This window comes from Drosophila ananassae, assembly GCF_017639315.1.
Source record: "Drosophila ananassae strain 14024-0371.13 chromosome 4 unlocalized genomic scaffold, ASM1763931v2 tig00000054, whole genome shotgun sequence".
Lineage (NCBI taxonomy): Eukaryota > Metazoa > Arthropoda > Insecta > Diptera > Drosophilidae > Drosophila > Drosophila ananassae.
The window spans coordinates 1,187,720-1,207,449 of record NW_025319037.1 but is presented as its reverse complement, the minus strand read 5'-3'; the positions used below and the strand labels follow the sequence as shown (position 1 = coordinate 1,207,449).

At 38.2% G+C, this 19,730-nt stretch overlaps 1 protein-coding gene across 2 annotated transcripts in view; it reads right to left on the bottom strand.

Annotated features, from left to right (window-relative positions):
• Positions 1–19,730, bottom strand: part of LOC6495047 (sodium- and chloride-dependent GABA transporter 1) — a 124,474-nt gene that overhangs the window by 50,619 nt on the left and 54,125 nt on the right. For both annotated transcript variants that reach the window (XR_006507821.1, XM_001953417.4), the window contains exon 2: positions 6,199–6,466. Coding sequence is in view for 1 of the 2 variants with exons in the window: in XM_001953417.4 (XP_001953453.3) it covers positions 6,199–6,466 (268 nt within the window). In the remaining variant the exon portion in view is untranslated. The remainder of the gene's footprint in view (positions 1–6,198; positions 6,467–19,730) is intronic.

Below are 19,730 nucleotides of genomic sequence, written 5' to 3'. Positions count from 1 at the left end.
AAGGAATACGTCATAGTTCAAATTGATACCTTCACCAAGTTTGTTTACCTGTACCACACCTGGAACTTGGACACGGTTAACTGCAAACAGTCAGTAAAGTCTGCGATATCGATATTTGGTGTTCCTAACAGAATTATAGCGGACCAAGGTAGATGCTTCACTGTACCTTGAACCGGATAACTAACCATAGTCCATTAAAACTGATGATTGGCAAAGAAGTGAGGCCCTTGGGAATGCTCACTGTAAATGAGGAAGAGCGCGAAAGAAGGCATAAGTAAGAATGCTTAGTATGATAAGGCAAGAGTGGATAAAAAGCATGCCCAGCATAAAATTAACGATCATATATTACTGAAGAACGAAGAGCGGCACCAAACGAAGTTGGATCCAAAATTTAAGGGACCATTCGAAATTGTGCAGTTGCTAGATGGTGACCGATATTTGTTAAAGTCATTGACAACTAGAAGTGTGTATAAATATCCACATGATAGTGTGCGTAGTGTGCCTAAAGATCGAGAGACTTTGGAATTAGCAGAAGAGCTTGACGACGGCAAAAAAAGTAGTCCGTGCAAGCAAGAGATCTGTGACCTTAGAGGGGTGCAGAGGAAAGATTTTATGCAGAAGAGAGCATAGTACTCTGATTTGTATGAGAGAAGCCTGCTAAAATTATGATTTGATGATGAGTGAAATGGTAACCAGATGATTGAGCTTGAGTGGAAGAGAGCTTAAAAGAGAAGAGAGTTATCCTGCTAAGCTAATCTCTGATGGATATCCAAGTGGTTGGGTTTGTACATAAGAGAGCTTGTACTCTAGAGAATTTGAGAAGTGTTATCCCGTCAAACTAACGATTGAAGGCACAAGAAGAGCAATTGATTTGAAGTATAAGTAAGCTTTGTAATCATAGGGATAATATAAGTAATATAGGATATTGACAATGATGTGTTCTGATAAGTCTTGTACTATGCAAAGCAAGGACGTATTATAGTCAGGAAGGCGTGTCGGAGATAAGTTAGATTTAATTTCAAATATTATTTACTTCTTAATTATAAGTGTATAGTCTAAGAGGAAATAAATGAGCATTGCAAATGAAGAGAGAATGAAGAGAGATAAGCTTATTTGAATAAGAGCGCAGTAGGGAAGGAGAGTAAAGCCCTGCTGAGCGTGGCGCAATGATGCCAACAGCCATCAGAAGTGAACGGACGTAAAAGAATATCATTGCGACTCGCTGCGCGTGGTGAAATACAAAATGACAGAGGAAAACGAGTACCATTTCCCGACATATGTATATACTTTATAGAGTCGGAGATGTCTCCTTCAACGCGTTGCACACTATTGAAACTATCGTAACAACACTGTAACCTCTAGCACTTAATATGTATCGATGTATCGAGTTCGTTTCAGCTGTCACTATAAGTATTGAATAATTTGTTTCTAGTAGTATAGAGAAAGCATTTGACAGATTGCAAAGCGTATTATCAAAGTCCGGAAATTTGTCCCACACTTCTCAGAAGTAATGAAGCCTCTTTATCTGCTAACTTCAAAAATAAACGAATTTGAGTGGAGCGATAAGCATGAGGAAATTCGATAAAAAAACATTAAGGTGCTAACCAGTGACCCCGTGTTGATCATATTCGATCCCAATTTACCAATAGAGCTGCATACGGATGCTAGCGCCAATGGGTATGGCGCTATGCTATTACACATGATGGTCAGCGCTGTGTAGTTGAGTATTACAAAATATCACTCGTATGAACTCAAGACATTGGCGGTGTACAAAGCGATCAGAAATTTCCGATATTATTTAAGCGGCAGAAAATTCACAGTATATACGGATTGTAATTCTGTTAGTGCAAGTCAAAAGAATGCGGTATTGACACCGCGGGTTCATCGTTGGTGGTCATTTCTGCAGTCATACAAATTCCAGGTGGAATACAAGAAAGGGAGCCAAATGGCTCACGTTGACTGCTTGTCTAGGAATCCCGTCACTATAGTAGAACAGAAAAGTTTGACTTGGCAACTATAACCCACAACTGGTTTATATCCGAACAGAAGCGTGATCAAGACATATCGCAAATCATGACCACGTAAAATAGTGATGAAATGCAGAAAGAAATAGCTTATTTTTATGAAATCAGGAATAGTTTGCTGCATCGTAAAATTCAAAGAAATGGGAAGATGCAAGTCGATGCTTGCCAGTCGTACCCAGGGCATTTAGGTGGTCGGCGGTTAATCATGTTCACGAGGCTGTAATGCACTTGGGGTGGCAAAAACCCTAGATAAGATTTACGAGCAATATTGGTTTGATGGAATGTCAAAATACGTGCGAAGATTTGTAGAAAATTGTGTGACATGTACATTTTCAAAATCGGTGTCAGGTAAAATTCAATCGGAGTTACATCCCATTCCCAAAGATACGGCATGGCATACGGTACACATTGATATGAGTCGGAAATTTAGCGGAAAAAAGGACGAGAAGGAATACGTCATAGTTCAAATTGATACCTTCACCAAGTTTGTTTACCTGTACCACACCTGGAACTTGGACACGGTTAACTGCAAACAGTCAGTAAAGTCTGCGATATCGATATTTGGTGTTCCTAACAGAATTATAGCGGACCAAGGTAGATGCTTCACTGTACCTTGAACCGGATAACTAACCATAGTCCATTAAAACTGATGATTGGCAAAGAAGTGAGGCCCTTGGGAATGCTCACTGTAAATGAGGAAGAGCGCGAAAGAAGGCATAAGTAAGAATGCTTAGTATGATAAGGCAAGAGTGGATAAAAAGCATGCCCAGCATAAAATTAACGATCATATATTACTGAAGAACGAAGAGCGGCACCAAACGAAGTTGGATCCAAAATTTAAGGGACCATTCGAAATTGTGCAGTTGCTAGATGGTGACCGATATTTGTTAAAGTCATTGACAACTAGAAGTATGTATAAATATCCACATGATAGTGTGCGTAGTGTGCCTAAAGATCGAGAGACTTTGGAATTAGCAGAAGAGCTTGACGACGGCAAAAAAAGTAGTCCGTGCAAGCAAGAGATCTGTGACCTTAGAGGGGTGCAGAGGAAAGATTTTATGCAGAAGAGAGCATAGTACTCTGATTTGTATGAGAGAAGCCTGCTAAAATTATGATTTGATGATGAGTGAAATGGTAACCAGATGATTGAGCTTGAGTGGAAGAGAGCTTAAAAGAGAAGAGAGTTATCCTGCTAAGCTAATCTCTGATGGATATCCAAGTGGTTGGGTTTGTACATAAGAGAGCTTGTACTCTAGAGAATTTGAGAAGTGTTATCCCGTCAAACTAACGATTGAAGGCACAAGAAGAGCAATTGATTTGAAGTATAAGTAAGCTTTGTAATCATAGGGATAATATAAGTAATATAGGATATTGACAATGATGTGTTCTGATAAGTCTTGTACTATGCAAAGCAAGGACGTATTATAGTCAGGAAGGCGTGTCGGAGATAAGTTAGATTTAATTTCAAATATTATTTACTTCTTAATTATAAGTGTATAGTCTAAGAGGAAATAAATGAGCATTGCAAATGAAGAGAGAATGAAGAGAGATAAGCTTATTTGAATAAGAGCGCAGTAGGGAAGGAGAGTAAAGCCCTGCTGAGCGTGGCGCAATGATGCCAACAGCCATCAGAAGTGAACGGACGTAAAAGAATATCATTGCGACTCGCTGCGCGTGGTGAAATACAAAATGACAGAGGAAAACGAGTACCATTTCCCGACATATGTATATACTTTATAGAGTCGGAGATGTCTCCTTCAACGCGTTGCACACTATTGAAACTATCGTAACAACACTGTAACCTCTAGCACTTAATATGTATCGATGTATCGAGTTCGTTTCAGCTGTCACTATAAGTATTGAATAAAAGTTTTGTTCGTTTATATGCATCGTGTATCTCAACCATTATATGCACTTATATGCATATACTCAACCAAGCCGGACGTCTTTATATTCAAGCTGGAATAAAACCAACACACACTTTGGACCAAAATTATAATACCCTCTGCAACCTCTTGACGAGGTAAAATACCGGTGACGAACCTGCATACCAAGCATGGCACAACATAACTATTTTTAAAGATGCTTGGGGTGTTTCCAACATTTTTATTAGAAAATTAATTGCCACGTGCAACATATATAATATTAAGCCAATTTTTAAAACAAATTTTCCGGAACAAAATTTTTCTTCAGTTTAATTTTTTGTCTACTATTACGAAGTTTGGTCTCAACGAATGTCAAATACATATTTAAAAAACCTATTTAACGGTTGAAGACATGTTGAATATGTTTAATATCTTCATTGATTATAATTTTTATACCCTTGCAGAGGGTTAATTTTGGTCAAAAGTGTGCAACGCAGTGAAGGAGACATCTCCGACCCTATAAAGTATATATATTCTTGATCAGGATCACCTCCTGAGTCGATATGAGCATGTCCGTCTGTCTTCCGTCTGTCCGTCTGTGCAAGAGTTGAAACTTTGCACACATCATTTTTTTCCTTGAAGGTAGTATATAAGTCGGAACGGCCGGGATCGGTGGACTATATCCTATAGCTGCCATATAACTGATTGATCGGAAATGCCATAACTTTGGTGTTTTTTAAGTTAGAGGGTTGGGACTTTCCACACATGTTATATTTGACCAAAATATCTTGTGTACAAAATTTCATAAGGATCGGCCGACTATATCCTATAGCTGTCATAGAACGATCGAAATTGGCATAACTTTGGTGTTTTTTAAGTTAGAAAGATGGGACTTGGTACAGATTACTTTTTGGGCAAAATAATTCGATATGCCAAATTTCATAAGGATCGGCCGACTATATACGATCCGCTATATATCTAATAATATAAGATGCGTGGCGCCACCTAGCGGGCTGCGACTGAACTGCAAGGGTATATCAACTTCGGCTCCGCCAGAAGTTAGCTTTCCTTTCTTGTTTTTAATAAACAAAGTTATTTTAATTTTTTAACGTAAACTGAAGGTATTTAAAAAAGTTTTAGAATAAAAGTCGCTCATGTTTTATTAACCCCCTCCAATTTTTTCCGGATTGTCAAGAATAAAATAGTTTAAACAGACAAACAGCGGGACGAATCGAATTTCTTGAATAATTTCTGAACGATATGTCGGAACGGGTCGGTTGAGGTACCAATCGAAGCGTCTTTAGGAGGAAAAGGCGAATAAATTCTTTTAATATTCTATTTGACTAAAATGTCTTCACCAGTCCCATTGCAGTGATTCAAAATGTTTGTACTTTCACCTAAATTTCTACCAAACCAAATGACTTTTGCAACGGCATGACTTTTCGCCAAGGACTGGAGTTCGTCACCTCGTGAATTGCCGTCCACAGTGAAATATCAGGATACGAAATATTCACCCACCCTTATTTCCTTGTGTCAAAGTGTCGCACAGTGTTACTGATTTAGCTCTGCCCTATTCATATTTATACCCTTGCAGAGGGTATTAAAATTTTGTTCAAAAGTGTGCAACGCAGTGAGGGAGGCATCACTGACCCTATAAAGTATATATATTCTGGATCAGGATCACCTCCTGAGCCGATATGAGATGGCCGTCTGTCTGTTTCTACGCAAACTAGTCATTCAGCTTTAAAGCTATCGACTTCAAACTTTGTCCACATCCTTCTAAGTCAAAACGGCCGGGATCGGTCGTCTATATCCCAAGCTGCCATATAATTGATGGGTCCGAATTGGCTTAACTTTGTTCTTTTTTAAGCTATATGGATGGGACTACGCATTCCATTCTGAGCAACATAATCCAATCTGGCCAAATTGCATATGGATCGCCCGACTATATCCAATAGTTTCCTTGTAACTGAACGATCGGAAATGGCGCAGTATTGTTATTTTTAAAAATGCCTGGTGCTGTTTCCACCATTTTATAATATTATAAAATTGATTTGATAATGAAATTCCCAAAGGGATTGGCCAACTATATGCGATTTATATATAATAATAATATTATATAAGCTGTTACCTAACTGCAATCATACAACATCGACTCGGTATATCAACATCGACTCCGAGCGAAGTCAGCTTTCCTTTCTTCTTTTATTTGATAAAATCTTAAAAGGCCGCACTTGTTATTTCTTAATTAATATTTATACTAAATGTAAATGTATATTTTTCAAATTAAATAAAATATAATATGATACCTTTAAAAATGGGAGCTATTTTAAAAACGCCAAGTCCCCCAATAGTTAACATCTGACCCAAAGCTAGCTCCATAAAAAACATTGGTATGCCAGCCAAAAATAACGTCAACATATATGGTAATAAAAAAGCGCCTCCTCCATTTTTATAGCACAAGTAGGGGAATCTCCAAACATTCCCTAAGCCGATTGCCAATCCCACTACTGAGAGGATAAAATCAAGCTTTGAAGACCATGATCCACGTTCAGGAAGGGGCTGAAGTTTAATAAGCTGAAATTATAAAATTATAAAATATAAAAATAAATAAAATTTACTTTAAATATGTTTTATACCTGAAATGTATATAAAATATTTCTGTTCAATCTGAATAATATCTGTTTATATGCCGTTTGGGAAGCCATCTATATCAAAGTCATATGCAACTATATATGAAACAATGCTGGCATGGTGAAATAATTAGGTTTCGCAAATGTGGAGTAATCAATTTCCAAAAAAAGATTGGAAAGCAAAAAATCAAAATGCGAGTCCGACTATAGAGACTGACATGGATTGCTACAACAAAGAAAAAAGAAAGCTGAGTCCGCAACAGATTACGGAAACAAACCTAAAATAAGCCATCCCATTTATTATGGCATATTGTATATAATATTCGTGGCATATTATTCGTGGAATAATAAAAACTTTAGCAATAGAATTACCCTCCTGGGATAAAGCTTTAAACAAAATCGGAAATGCAAAAATTTCTCTTTAAAATATATCTTTACTATTTTAAACAAAGACAAAAAACTGCAACCACTCTTTAAGATTGAGGGCCAGAGTGTATAACACCAGAAAAAAACAAAGTGCATCCTATTTATAACCTGCTGCACCGACGGATCATAGTGGAAGAACTTCACTACCGTAGTTGTCCAATACAATGCAAATAAACCATATCTCATGACCATATTTGTCAATTTCAGAAGATTCTGCCGACTTTGATATTCTAAAGCCAGCAACATTTTTAAGCTGGTGGTCCGTTATTCAAATGGCGTACCTTCGGCCGTCATGGACCTATTCCGAACCCTATTCCGATGAACCTTAGGCCTATTTCCAATGATGTGGCCACTGGCTAGAATTGCTTGATCCTAAAGTCAAGCCATTAGGCGTCACTTGGGGAAAGAATTTCAGGTTAAGCAGCAGTCTGCAGAGAGCAGTGTCCGAGAGAAAATGAGAGACAGCAGCTGCCTCTCATTTATCTTAGTTCTCTCGATATTTAATCATATATCACATCACCATCACAGTGGACACTTGGATATTATAAAAAAGAAAAGTATAAGCTGAAACAAACCTAATAATTAAGTAACTTGAACTATTCGAGGTATTATATTTTCGACTAGGTATATCTTATAAGCTGATTCTATGTAAAGCGAACCAAACTGGTATTTTTCCTTCAAAAGAGTCCAATTTCGTTTGTTATCATTATCTGCGAGTTTTTCCTCAGTTGATACGTGCTCGATCCCAAATTCCATCTCCGTAATTTTCTCCCTGAATCAGAAATGCTTGTTGGCTATCTGCTTCGTCCTTCGATGGAACTCTGGTCTTTAAGTCAACCTCATAACATCAGCGTTGTCGACCTGAAAAATCTGGGCTTACCAATATCTCCTGAGACAAACGCAATGATTATTTCTGAAGTAGATCTCCTAGTCAGTGTCTGTCTAAAATTTTCATCACTGTTGCATTTGAGGATTCCTTTCTTCCAATTGCGATAGACTATTCCAGTGTGGGTTTTTCCGAAAATGAAACACCTCTCTTAACTTGTTCAACCCCTTATTCATAGGACTTTCAGCGCTCTTGACAGCTGCTAGTATGGCTTGACGAATTCGTTCACTTAATATGGCGGATTAACAGGTCTAACATGTCGAGGCAACATTAGGTTGGGTGTCTTATCAGAGATCAGAGTCAGCAGGGTCACTCAAGGATGTCTAGTACTTTCGTCCCTTTTATGGAACGTAGCGGTGATCGTCAGAGGGTGGTGGCTGCAGAGCAATTTTATCCACCGAAAAATTTCCACAAACACTTTTTGACCGCACGACAAACAAGCTAAGAGGGCATGGGCAAATAGAAACGGTCTCAGCGAGTCCTTTCATCTCTTACGCTATTGTAAATATATAAATATTTAATATATATAAATAATAAATATATATATAAATATGTAATATTGTAAGTAGTCTAAATTAAAATAGTAATTTTGTAATTTACTCGCATTGTATTAGAAAAAAAGATTGAGTCTGATCGCGAAATTCCAAGTTAAATTTAGCTGGTGTTGGGTCAAGTAGCCACCAACTGAACCGATTAAAAAGTCATCATACGTATACATCATACGTATTTTTAGCGCATTAGCTTTTAATTTTTGGTAGAGCTTCTGTGCCCAAGCTTATAGTTATGCTCTTGTTTATTGGAATTGAGCTTGACCGGCCGCTGCGCTTGTTTTAAGGTTAAACTCCTCATTAATAAAGATTGAAATTGGACTTGAAATTGTTCGATTCGGCCGTTATCAGAAAGCTAAAAGCGTTACAGCTGGTAATACTCAAAACGTGTAAAGTGGACAGTGAAAAATAAAGAATTATTTTTAAAGAACTCGAAAAAAACAATAATCTGATAAATTCTCGTTAAAGTTCGTTTTTAAACCTTGTACAACCTTGAAACCTTCACTCTTTATCTTAAAGCGGACGGACGTGTTTTTTTGTGCGCACTGCGTTTTTATAAAATCCTAAACATTCGGTGTTTATTACTATACACATTTAAAAAAAAAACAACATTTTGCAATTTTTAGATCTGTGTCGCTTCGCGTGTACAGTGATATATTTGGAGTTAAATAATAATTTGATTAATTTTCCTTCCAAACATAGCCCTGCTCTGCTTCTTCATCTTTTACGGTGTTGCTTCTATTTTATTGCTTCTATTCTCGTTCAATAGAGATTCTTATCTCTCTCTATTCTTTACATTTTACTAACTCGCACTAACTGCTCTCTTTAATCTCCCCCTTTTGTTTTCTTGGTACAGTGGTTCAAGGTTCCTCAATAATAAAAACAAATAGAATTAACAAATTAATTATTTAATTTTAAACAATTTTTTTATAAATTAATTATTTCATTTTTAATAATTATGGAATTAAGACTTGTAATAAGACAATCTCCTCTTTTCAGCCTACCATCCACTGCTGGCTTTGTGAAAACGTTTTTTCGGATGCTATTTCATGTAGGTCTGGTCTCAACTTTTGCTGTGATGGTTGTCGTACTGTTCAGGACGAAATGAGATCGTTCATGAGGCAGACTAAAGGTGGATAAAAGTGGACTAAAAGTCCGCCAGCTTTTGGCCAGAGAACATTTTCGTCCAAGAACATCAGCCAAGTGCGGTGAAGAAAAAAATAACCAAACCTGTGGGTGTAAAACTCCCACATGTTACGGCCACTGACCAACCTTCTATCTCATTTTCCTCAGTTTCAAAAAACTGATATCTTCACTAACACTTAACTATCAGAATACTAGAGGGTTACGTAGTAAACTTCCCAAACTGTATTCTGATAGTCCTTCCTTTGCATCTCAAATAATAGTCTGTAGAATGATTAGATTAGATTAGTAGTACAATTAAAAGTCGAGAACAAATTGAAGTCTAGTCTAAGTTAGCATAGGGCGGAGCGGGAGCGAAATAACAGCTTAGTTGCGCTCTCTTGCGAATTCGCCCCGCTTAGCCGCAATAGATAAGCTAGGCTTAATTCTTTTTTGGTTGAATATAGCGAATTATAACGTGGAGTCGAGAGCTTGTCTTTTCTTTTCGTCGTTGTGAAAATTTTAGTAAACAGCCACTTTTAGTTTTTTTCGAAAGTGTTGAGATAAACTAATCTCAGTAAACATTTTGGCGCCCCCGGGTGGACTTGTTTACTATAATTTATAAATAAAGCAACGAGTGATAGTGACACAAAGAATATAAAGATATATAATATATAAAAAAAATAATAATAATTAAAACAAAAAAGTTTCTTGCAACTCGTGCTGTGAATTTAAAAACAAAAAACAATTTAAAGTTCGCATCGCGAAACAACATTTTTATAAACGGGAGTCATCGTCATCCCCATGCCCTGCACCTCTATCGAGTGTCCTAGGAAAGAAGCCGCAGGATTAAAGGATCCAAAATCAGAACTGCAGGTATTTGTGCAAAAAATTGAAAGTCGATAAAAGACAAAATAATATTCGTCTTGTGCTGGAATATTGCACCCTCCTTTCAATTCTTGGCGCATACGTACTTCAAAATAGTAGAGCTAAAGTGAATTAAATTTCATTAAAATATTGCTAATATAAATGAACAATTGCCTGTGGAAAAAATTTAAACGCATAAATTATTCCAAAATCACTGTCGCCCGTCCCCCTCGTTCTCGATATTGTAAATATTTGCCAATAAAATAGATAAAGTGCAGCCAAAAAATTATTTTGTATATTTGTGCATCAATAATTTGGAACATACAAATAGATGCAGCGGTGAACTTATCGTATTCGCCTCCCTCCGTTATCCGCTGCTGTATGTATGCACGTATATGCAATTTTGGCGCCTTTTGTTCAATGGAACCCCAAGTGACGCGATACCCTACAATTTGGTTCGGTATATTGTTTTCGGTATCACTGGCGAACAAATATATAAATACTCAGTGCTTCGACTATATTTTATTCGACTATCTATAATAAATTAATTATTGTTTTCGTTGGTTGGAAATTAATCATTTATTTTTTATTATAAAAAATAAAAAATTCCAATCCACAGAATTACTTTAAAATAAACATTTAAATAAAAGTAATTTAGTAAATTAATTAATTATTATTGTTTTTGTTGTTTGTACCAAAATTAAAGTTAAAATTTATTTAATTTTATATACATATTAAAATTTTATTTATTTATTTATTTATTAAATTTAAAAAATTTTTGAATATTCTAATGCTTTGAATTCCCTTCTTTTTAGAAAATAAATAATTATAGAATGGAGGGTAATAAACCCAAAATGAATTCCACGAAAAGTAAAAAGCATTCGCCAGTTAGTGGAACGTTTGGAAGATGGATCACTTCCTCTAGAAAAGATCGAGCTAGAATGCAGGCTTCAGGTTTTAGATGAGACACTTTCTAAAGCAAATGAGTTGCAAGACCAGATCGAGCATTTAGACGAAATGGATGAATTTGGAGCCGAGTTGGAAGAATTAACAATCACAACCAAGGCAAGGATTATGTCCTAATGTAATGCTTTCAGTAAAGCTAAGGACTCTCGCCCAGTTACTGCAATTTCTGCAGCCCCATTTAATTTCTTGCCTTTCTGGTGAAGCCTTAGGAACTATCCAAGTCACCGAGAGCAATTACGACAAAGCTATCGCTAGTCTAAAAAGAGTCTATGATAACGAATGTCTCATCTTTGACAAAAATCATCTTTGAACCAAATAAGTCAATTGTTCAGCCTTCCGAAAATTTCTCAGCCGTCTGCGTCGTCGTTAAGGGGTCTCATCGACACTGTGTCATCAATTTATGGATCACTATTATCCATAGGAGATGATACTAAAATTGCAAACTCTATGATTATCCATTTAGTTTTGAGTAGAGTGGATCCAGTGACCAAGCAAAAATGGGAAGAGTCACTGGATTATGAGGAATTGCCGCTGTGGTCCGATTTCGAAAAAATACTAAATCGTAAATACCAGCATCTGTCCGCTGAAGAGACTGGCAACCCAAAACTAGAAAAAACTGGGTTCAGCAAGCAACTGAATAGAACTTCGATGGCTTGTTCTTCTACCAACGCCAAACCTGCTTGCAGTTATTGTAACGCTAACAACCATTTTTGTAGTGAGGAATTGGCATCAACTTGCTTGGAATTGGTCAAACTAATTCACAAGTCAAGAAAAAGATACACACCGTGGTGAAGTCGAGAGTCAATAGTAGTGAGTTTTCGTTCGACTTTTGGGTTTTGAAAACAATTTCAGGCTATCACCCTGACCAGTCAGTCAACGTGAAAGATTGGACCCTACCAAACAACTTGCCATTAGCAGACCCATATTTTTACAAACCTCAGCGGATAGATATGCTAATTGGAGCTGAGTCATTTTTCGAACTGTTGTCCGTTGGCCAAATAAAGTATGGTCCGAACCATCCCATCCTTCAAAAACTCTTTTTGGGTGGATAGTATCGGGAAAATATCTGGCAAATTCCTCAACTTCTCAACAGCCGTCGTTGGAAGAAGTTCCATCTTCTAAAAAGATGTTGACGCCAGAACAAGAGCTATGTAAGGACCATTATCGGAAGACTACAAGAATACTGCCTTCAGGTCGATTCGAAGTTAAACTTCCATTTAAGTCGGATCCAAGCGTTTTGGGCAACTCATTCGAGATAGCCAAACGCCGATTTCTGTCGCTCGAGAGAAGATTATCTCGAGATCCGAACTTAAAGAAAATGTATTTGGAATTTATGGGAGAATACGAATCCCTAGGCCATATGTCCCCTGCAAGCAATGACGTTCTTGCTTCTCCACTCTACGTTATTCCCCACCAGTGTGTCTTAAGGCCTCAAAGTACAATGACCAAACTCCGAGTCGTTTTTGATGCGTCCTGCAAGACATCCACACAGAAGTGTTTAAATGAGTTGTTGATGGTGGGTCCAACAATTCAGGAAGAGCTTTACTCAACTCTTCTTAGATTTCGGCTAAACAAATTCGCTCTGGTAGCCGACATAAAAAAGATGTATCGTCAAGTGATGGTAAATGAAGCAGATCGACGATACCAGTTGATAGTGTGGAGAAAAGTCCCGTCTGAATCCTTGAAATTGTGCAAGCTCAACACCGTTACTTATGGCACTGCACCAGCCCCATTCCTGGCTATAAGGTGTTTGAAGAGGTTGAGTGAATCCGCGAAAAATACATTACCTCGAGCTGCTAAAGTTATTGGGTCTGACTTTTACGTCGACGACATGTTAACCGGTGCTGGTTAGTCTGAAGTAACTCAGGTTCTTCAAAACGCTGGGTTTGAATTGAGTAAGGGGTTTTCAAACTCGCCTGAAGTTACTGCATCCGAGAGCACGGTTAAGCCAATAACACTTTCGGACTCAGAGCTGACAAAAACACTAGGAATCGTTTGGATTCCTAAAGATGACCTGTTTAAATTCGAAATTGATATGTCAGTCATGGGTCAAAGGGCGACTAAGCGGAATATTCTTTCGGTGACATCAAAGCTATTCGACCCCCTTGGCTTATTAAGCCCGATCCTTATTAAAGGAAAGATCCTGTTGCAGGAACTTTGGCTTAATAAGCTAGATTAGGATGAGTCGATTCCACTGCACTTGGAAACCGCGTGGAACAAAATTCAGCTTGCCTTGTCACAGTTAGAAGATATCTCAATACCGAGATTTGTGATGAGTGAGCCAATGCCACCAATTGAAATTCATGCCTTCTCTGACGCATCGATGAGAGTCTATGGAGCCTGCGTCTATATCCGTTGCAAATCTGCAGAAGGTAGTAAAGTTTCATTATTGACTGCAAAGTCGAAAGTATCGCCGCTCAAGACAAAGACGCTCCCCCGTCTTGAGTTATGTGCCGCTCACCTTCTCGCGGACCTCTGTCGCAAAATAAAACCTCTTATCAAAGCACCGATCGAACGAAGTGTATATTGGTCAGATTCGGAAGTTTGTCTTTATTGGATTCGTTCCCATCCATCGTCGTTGTCTACGTTCGTATCAAATAGAGTTGCTGAGATTCAAGAGTGGTCAGAGGATAGCACGTGGCGGCATGTACCAACTAAACAGAACCCGGCAGGTATTGCGTCAAGAGGTAGAGACGTAAAGGAAACGATAGAATCAATTTGGTTCACAGGTCCATCGTTTTTAACGAAGCCGGAAGATAAGTGGCCAACGAGCCCCCAGTTTGATCCGTCACCAGAGATCTTGCAGATGGAAGCAAAGAAGAATGCAGTCGGACTGACTGCAATAGTCTCTACCTCATATTTGTTGGAAGTGATAGAAGGAGTATCAGGAGGAGATTAAAAATATTCGAAAAAATCTTATTCTTAGCCCAAGCCTACAGAAGTTAAGTCCATTTGTCCATGAAACCTCTCAGGCTGGGCTTACCTTTTCGTTGTTACGGGTCGGGGGGCGACTAGCTAATGCTCCTATTTCGTACGATGCCAAGTTTCCAGTATTGTTGACGAAGCGCTCTCAATTTGTTCAGAGCTACGTCCGATACGTCCACGAGCACTGGTGAGTCTCTTGCGACAGCGCGTTTGGATAGTAAACGCGCAGGAAGTCTGCAGTCAGATAGTACGGTCATGCATACGCTGTCTTAAATGCAAGCCTCATTTGATGACTCAAATCATGGGAGATTTACCATTAGATCGAGTTCGTGCTCTCCGCCCATTCTCCATAGAGAATAATATTGAACCGAGTGCACGTATTTCTCGTAGTTGCTATATTTAAATTTTTCAGCCACCCTTTTGTCTTTCGGTTTTTCGCGACGAGATAAACTAATCTCAGTGAACACCTACTCTTCTTAAACTATCTCGGATCTATTCACGCGATTCCCGTATACGCGGCAGCGTCTCTCGGTCGATTGGACGGGAGGTGGGCTGTATGTATACAGTGGGAACCGCGCGAAGAGACCTTGACTATACTCTTCGTAGAGTAATTTATTCTTTTTCGATTCCAGATAGTTAAAACACAGTGATTACCACTTTCAACCTAATTTTTGGAAATTTTCGCATATAGCTTGTAACCTTAGACTCAACAACACAGAATTGTTAATAATATGAAAGTCAGTCAAGCATCTAGGGTTCGTTAAAACATAAGACAAGATATTAATAAAAAGGGTAGAGTGTAACGAACAAAAATGGCTTCTTTGAGATATTGCAGATGTAGCACGAACTAGATTGGTATGTAAATTTTAAAAAAGAACTCGCTGTGTTCTTCCATCTAAGTTGCTGGAAATCCAAATTAAGTGGTCTAAGGAAAATTGTATTTCCCCCTTTTCTTACTTTGGGAAAACGTAAGCTTATTTAACTGGATTGAGAATTTAACTGAGTCAAATACTTTACTAACGTTCATGTAAATAACATTAACTTTATCAAATGACCTCACCTCTTTTGAAGAACCGATAGCAAACAATGTTATAAAACTGGTTCGGATTCTGAGTAAGCTTCGGAATATATAACTAATATTAAATTTCGCATTGTAGACGATTCCATTTCATGAATTGAATTGGTTATCAACAGCACTTTGTGGGGAAAATATAAACCAGGTAAAAATATAATTTTAAAGCAGCCCCGAGCAACAACTGAACTTTAGAAAATTTTTCGCGCGAAACCTTGCTCAACTTTAGAGTTGTCGACTGATGTATGATGGGTCGAGCCGAAATCGAAAATAATACTATTTCCATTATTTTTTTTTGACATTGGGTTTTTATTTATTTTGTTGTATTTTTTTTTACATTTTTTATAGCCAATAAGACCATAAATAAGAAAGAAACGTTAACTTCGGGCGGATATGAAGTCGTATATCGGATATATATAATGTTGAAAACTGCCCCAAAAATCTTTAAAAATAACAAGGTTGTGACATTTCCGATCATTCAGATACATTGTAGCCATCGACCGTTCCTTATAAAATTTGGCAGATCCGATTAAGTGTCCCAAAATGTAATCCGTAAGAAGTTATGCTTTATATATACCCATATTATATCCCATCCAAATAGCTTAAAAAACAACAAAGATATGTTAATTCCGATCATTCCAGTCGGCAATGTATAGGTCGAAAAGCTATGTTGGTCAAAACTAAAATCTGTGGAACGTCTCAACTCTCTAAATTAAAAAACACCAAAGTAATGACCAAACGGAGCACACGCAAGGTTGAATTGACTTTTTTTGGGAAAAGCGTTATAACTTTACCAATTTTCATTATTTTTTTATGAAATTTGTCTCATTTTATTCAGAATTAATGAGACATTGGTATGTGGCAAAAATGACAGAATTTTTGTAAGTTGTACCGAAAAACTGGCATCAAAATCCGAAAAACACGAACAAAAGTCGAAAACTTCAGTTTCAGATGTAAAAATTTTGTTATTTTTGTTTAACAAAATCGAAGATATATTTTTTTTTCAAAAGCTACAACATTTCACTATTAAAAAACACCAAACATTTTGAAATCGGTTGAAAAAAACGCGTTCAGGAATTTTTAAGCGCAAACAAGTCCCGAAAAACGGTTTTTTAACCAGAAATCAAGATTTTGAGGGTGTTAGAAATATTTCAAAAATGGTTTTGTGATATACTCGACTCAATGAACAATTCCTACTATGTCACTTCAAAAGTTCAGAATCACTGTGTTATTTATAATGGAAAGTTCTAAACAAAAACTTAATTCCACAACTCTTATTGACTTAAAGAGAAGATTAAATGTCAAAGTTAAAAGCATTCGCCGGTTGGAGGAACGTTTGGAAGATGGATCACTTCCTCTAAACAAAACCGAGCTAGAGTGCACGATTCAGGTTTTAGATGAGGCAATTTCTAAAGCAAATGAGTTGCAAGACCAGATCGAGCAAATAGATGAATTGGATGATTTCGGAGCCGAGTTGGAAGAATTAGGAATAACTACCAAGTCAAGGATCATGTCCTTACGTAATGCCTTTAATTCAGCTGAAGACTCCCGTCCAGCTACTGCAATTTCTGCAGCCCCAACTCGAGCTCGACTTCGACTGCGTCGTCGTTGAGGGGTCTCATCGACACTGTGTCATCGATTTATGGATAATTATTATCCATAGGAGATGACACTAAAATTGCAAACTCTATGATTATATATTTAGTTTTGAGTAGAGTAGATCCAGTGACCATGCAAAAATGGAAAGAGTCTCTGGTCCGATTTCGAAAAGGTATTAAATCGTAGGTACCAGCATCTATCCGCTGAAGAGACTAGCAAAACAAAACAGGATAATACTGGGTTTAGCAAGCAACTTAATAGAAGTTCGTTGGCTTACTCCTCTGCTAACGCCAAACCAGCTTGCAGTTATTGCAACGCTCAAGACCATTTTGTGGCCCAGTGCAGTCCGTTCGCTCGCCTTGCAGTAATGCAAAGGTTTGAGTTTGTCAAGTCAGCATCTCTCTGTCTCAATTGTCTGCGAAAAGGTCACACCGTTGCGAAGTGCAAATCGATTAGATGTCAAATCGGTGCAAGATCGCATCATAAATTTCTGCACCGATTTACAGTGACTAAAAATAACTAAGCGTTACCACCACCAACACAAAATCCTCCTCCAGCGTTAACGAATGATGGCCCTTCTACTTCACATGCTTTGCATGCGTCGGCTCTAGAAAGGGTATTGTTAGCGACGTCGATCGTAAGCGTTCGAATAAAAAGTGGCGAGCACATATTAGCCGAGCATTACTTGACTCATGGTCATAAATGAACTTGATTACTGAAGATCTTGCTCAACGCTTACAGATCCGTAGGGAGGAATCGTGCATCAACTTGCTTGGGATTGGTAAATCTAATTCACAAGTAAAGAAAAAGATCACACCGCGGTGAAGTCGAGAATCAATGGTAGCGAGTTTCCGTTAGTCTTTTGGATTTTAAAAACCATTTCAGGCTATCACCCTGACCAGTCAGTGAACATGAAAGATTTCCAGTCCCATCTTTTAAAAAGATTTTGTCGACAGAACAGGAGTTGTGTGAGGAACGTTATCAAAAGACTTCTAGAATACTGCCTTCAGGTCGATTTGAAGTCAGACTTCCATTATAGTCGGATCCAAGTGTTTTGGGCAACTCATCCGAGATAGAAAAACGCCGATTTCTGTCGCTCGAGAGAAGATTATCTCAAGATCCGAACTTAAAGAAAATGTATGTGGAATTCATGAAAGAATACAAATCCCTAGGTCATATGTCGCCTGTAAACAATGAGGTTCTTGCTATTCCACACTACGTAATACCCCACCAGTGTGTCTTACGGCCTCAAAGTACAACGACCAAACTACGAGTCGTTTTTGATGCGTCCTGTAAGACATCCACACAAAAATGTTTGAATGATTTGTTGATGGTGGGTCCAACAATTCATGAAGAGCTGTACTCAATTCTTCTTCGGTTTCGTCTAAACAAATTCACTCTGATAGCCGACATCAAAAAAATGTAACGCCAAGTAATGGTGAATGAAGCAGGAAGGCGATACCAGTTGATAGTGTGGAGAAAAAAAATCATCGGAGTCCTTGAAATTGTGCAAGCTCAACACCGTTACTTATGGCACTGCACCAGCACCATTCCTGGCCATAAGGTGTTTGAAGAGGTTGAGTGAATTTTTCGCGGAAAATACATTCCCTCGACCTTCTAAAGTTATTGGGTCTGACTTTTACGTCGACGACATGCTAACGGGTGCTGGTTGCGTGGAGGAGCTAAAGACAATAAAGTCTGAAGCTCAGAGCTGACTAAGGCATTGGGAATCGCTTGGGTTCCCAAAGATGACATGTTTAAATTTAAAATTGATAAGTCAGTCATGGGTCAAAGGGCGACTAAGCGGAACATTCTTTCGGTGACATCAAAGCTATTCGACCCCCTTGGCTTATTAAGCCCAATCCTTATTAAAGGAAAGATCCTGTTGCAGGAGCTTTGGCTTAATAAGCTAGATTGGGATGAGTCGATTCCACTGCATTTGGAGTCAGCGTGGAACAAAATTCAGATCGCCTTGTCACAGTTAGAAGACATTTCAATACCGAGATTTGTGATGAGTGAGCCGAAGTCCCCAATTCAAATTCATGCCTTTCCTGACGCATCGATGAGAGCCTGTGGAGCCTGCGTCTATATTCGTTGCTAATCTGCAGAAGGTTTTAAAGTCTCGTTGTTGACTGCAAAGTCCAATGTACGAGACTCAAGACGAGGGAGTGTCTTTATCTCAAGATATTTATTTAAAATTGCTGAGAGTGTTCGTTTACATGTTGCCCTTTATAAAGAAGTGTAAAAAATTAGTAGTTCTTTTTGATAGTATACCTTCACCTGTCGAATATCAAGAAGCTTTTAATAAAGTTGTGCAGATATTCCAAGAGCACGAGTATCAAGGGGAAATTAAAAATATGCGAAAAAACCTGGTTATTGGTCCAAGTAACAGAAGCTAAATCTATTTGTCCATGAAGCTTTTCAGGCTGAGCTTGCCTTTTCGTTGTTGCGGGTCGGGGGCGACTAGCTAATGCTCCTATATCGTACGATGCCAAGTTTCCAGTATTGTTGACGAAGAGCTCTCAATTTGTCCAGAGCTATGTCCGATACTTGCACGAGTCGAATTTTTATGTGGGTCCACGAGCACTGGTGAGTCTCTTGCGACAGCGTGTTTGGGTAGTAAACGCGCAGTCAGATAGTACGGTCATGCATACGCTGTCTTAAATGCAAGCCTCATCTGATGACTCAAATCATGGGAGATTTACCCTTAGATCGAGTTCGTGCTCTCCGCCCATTCTCACTATGTGGCGTGGATTTCTGTGGCCCTATTGAAACGACGTTGAAAGTTTGTGGTAGA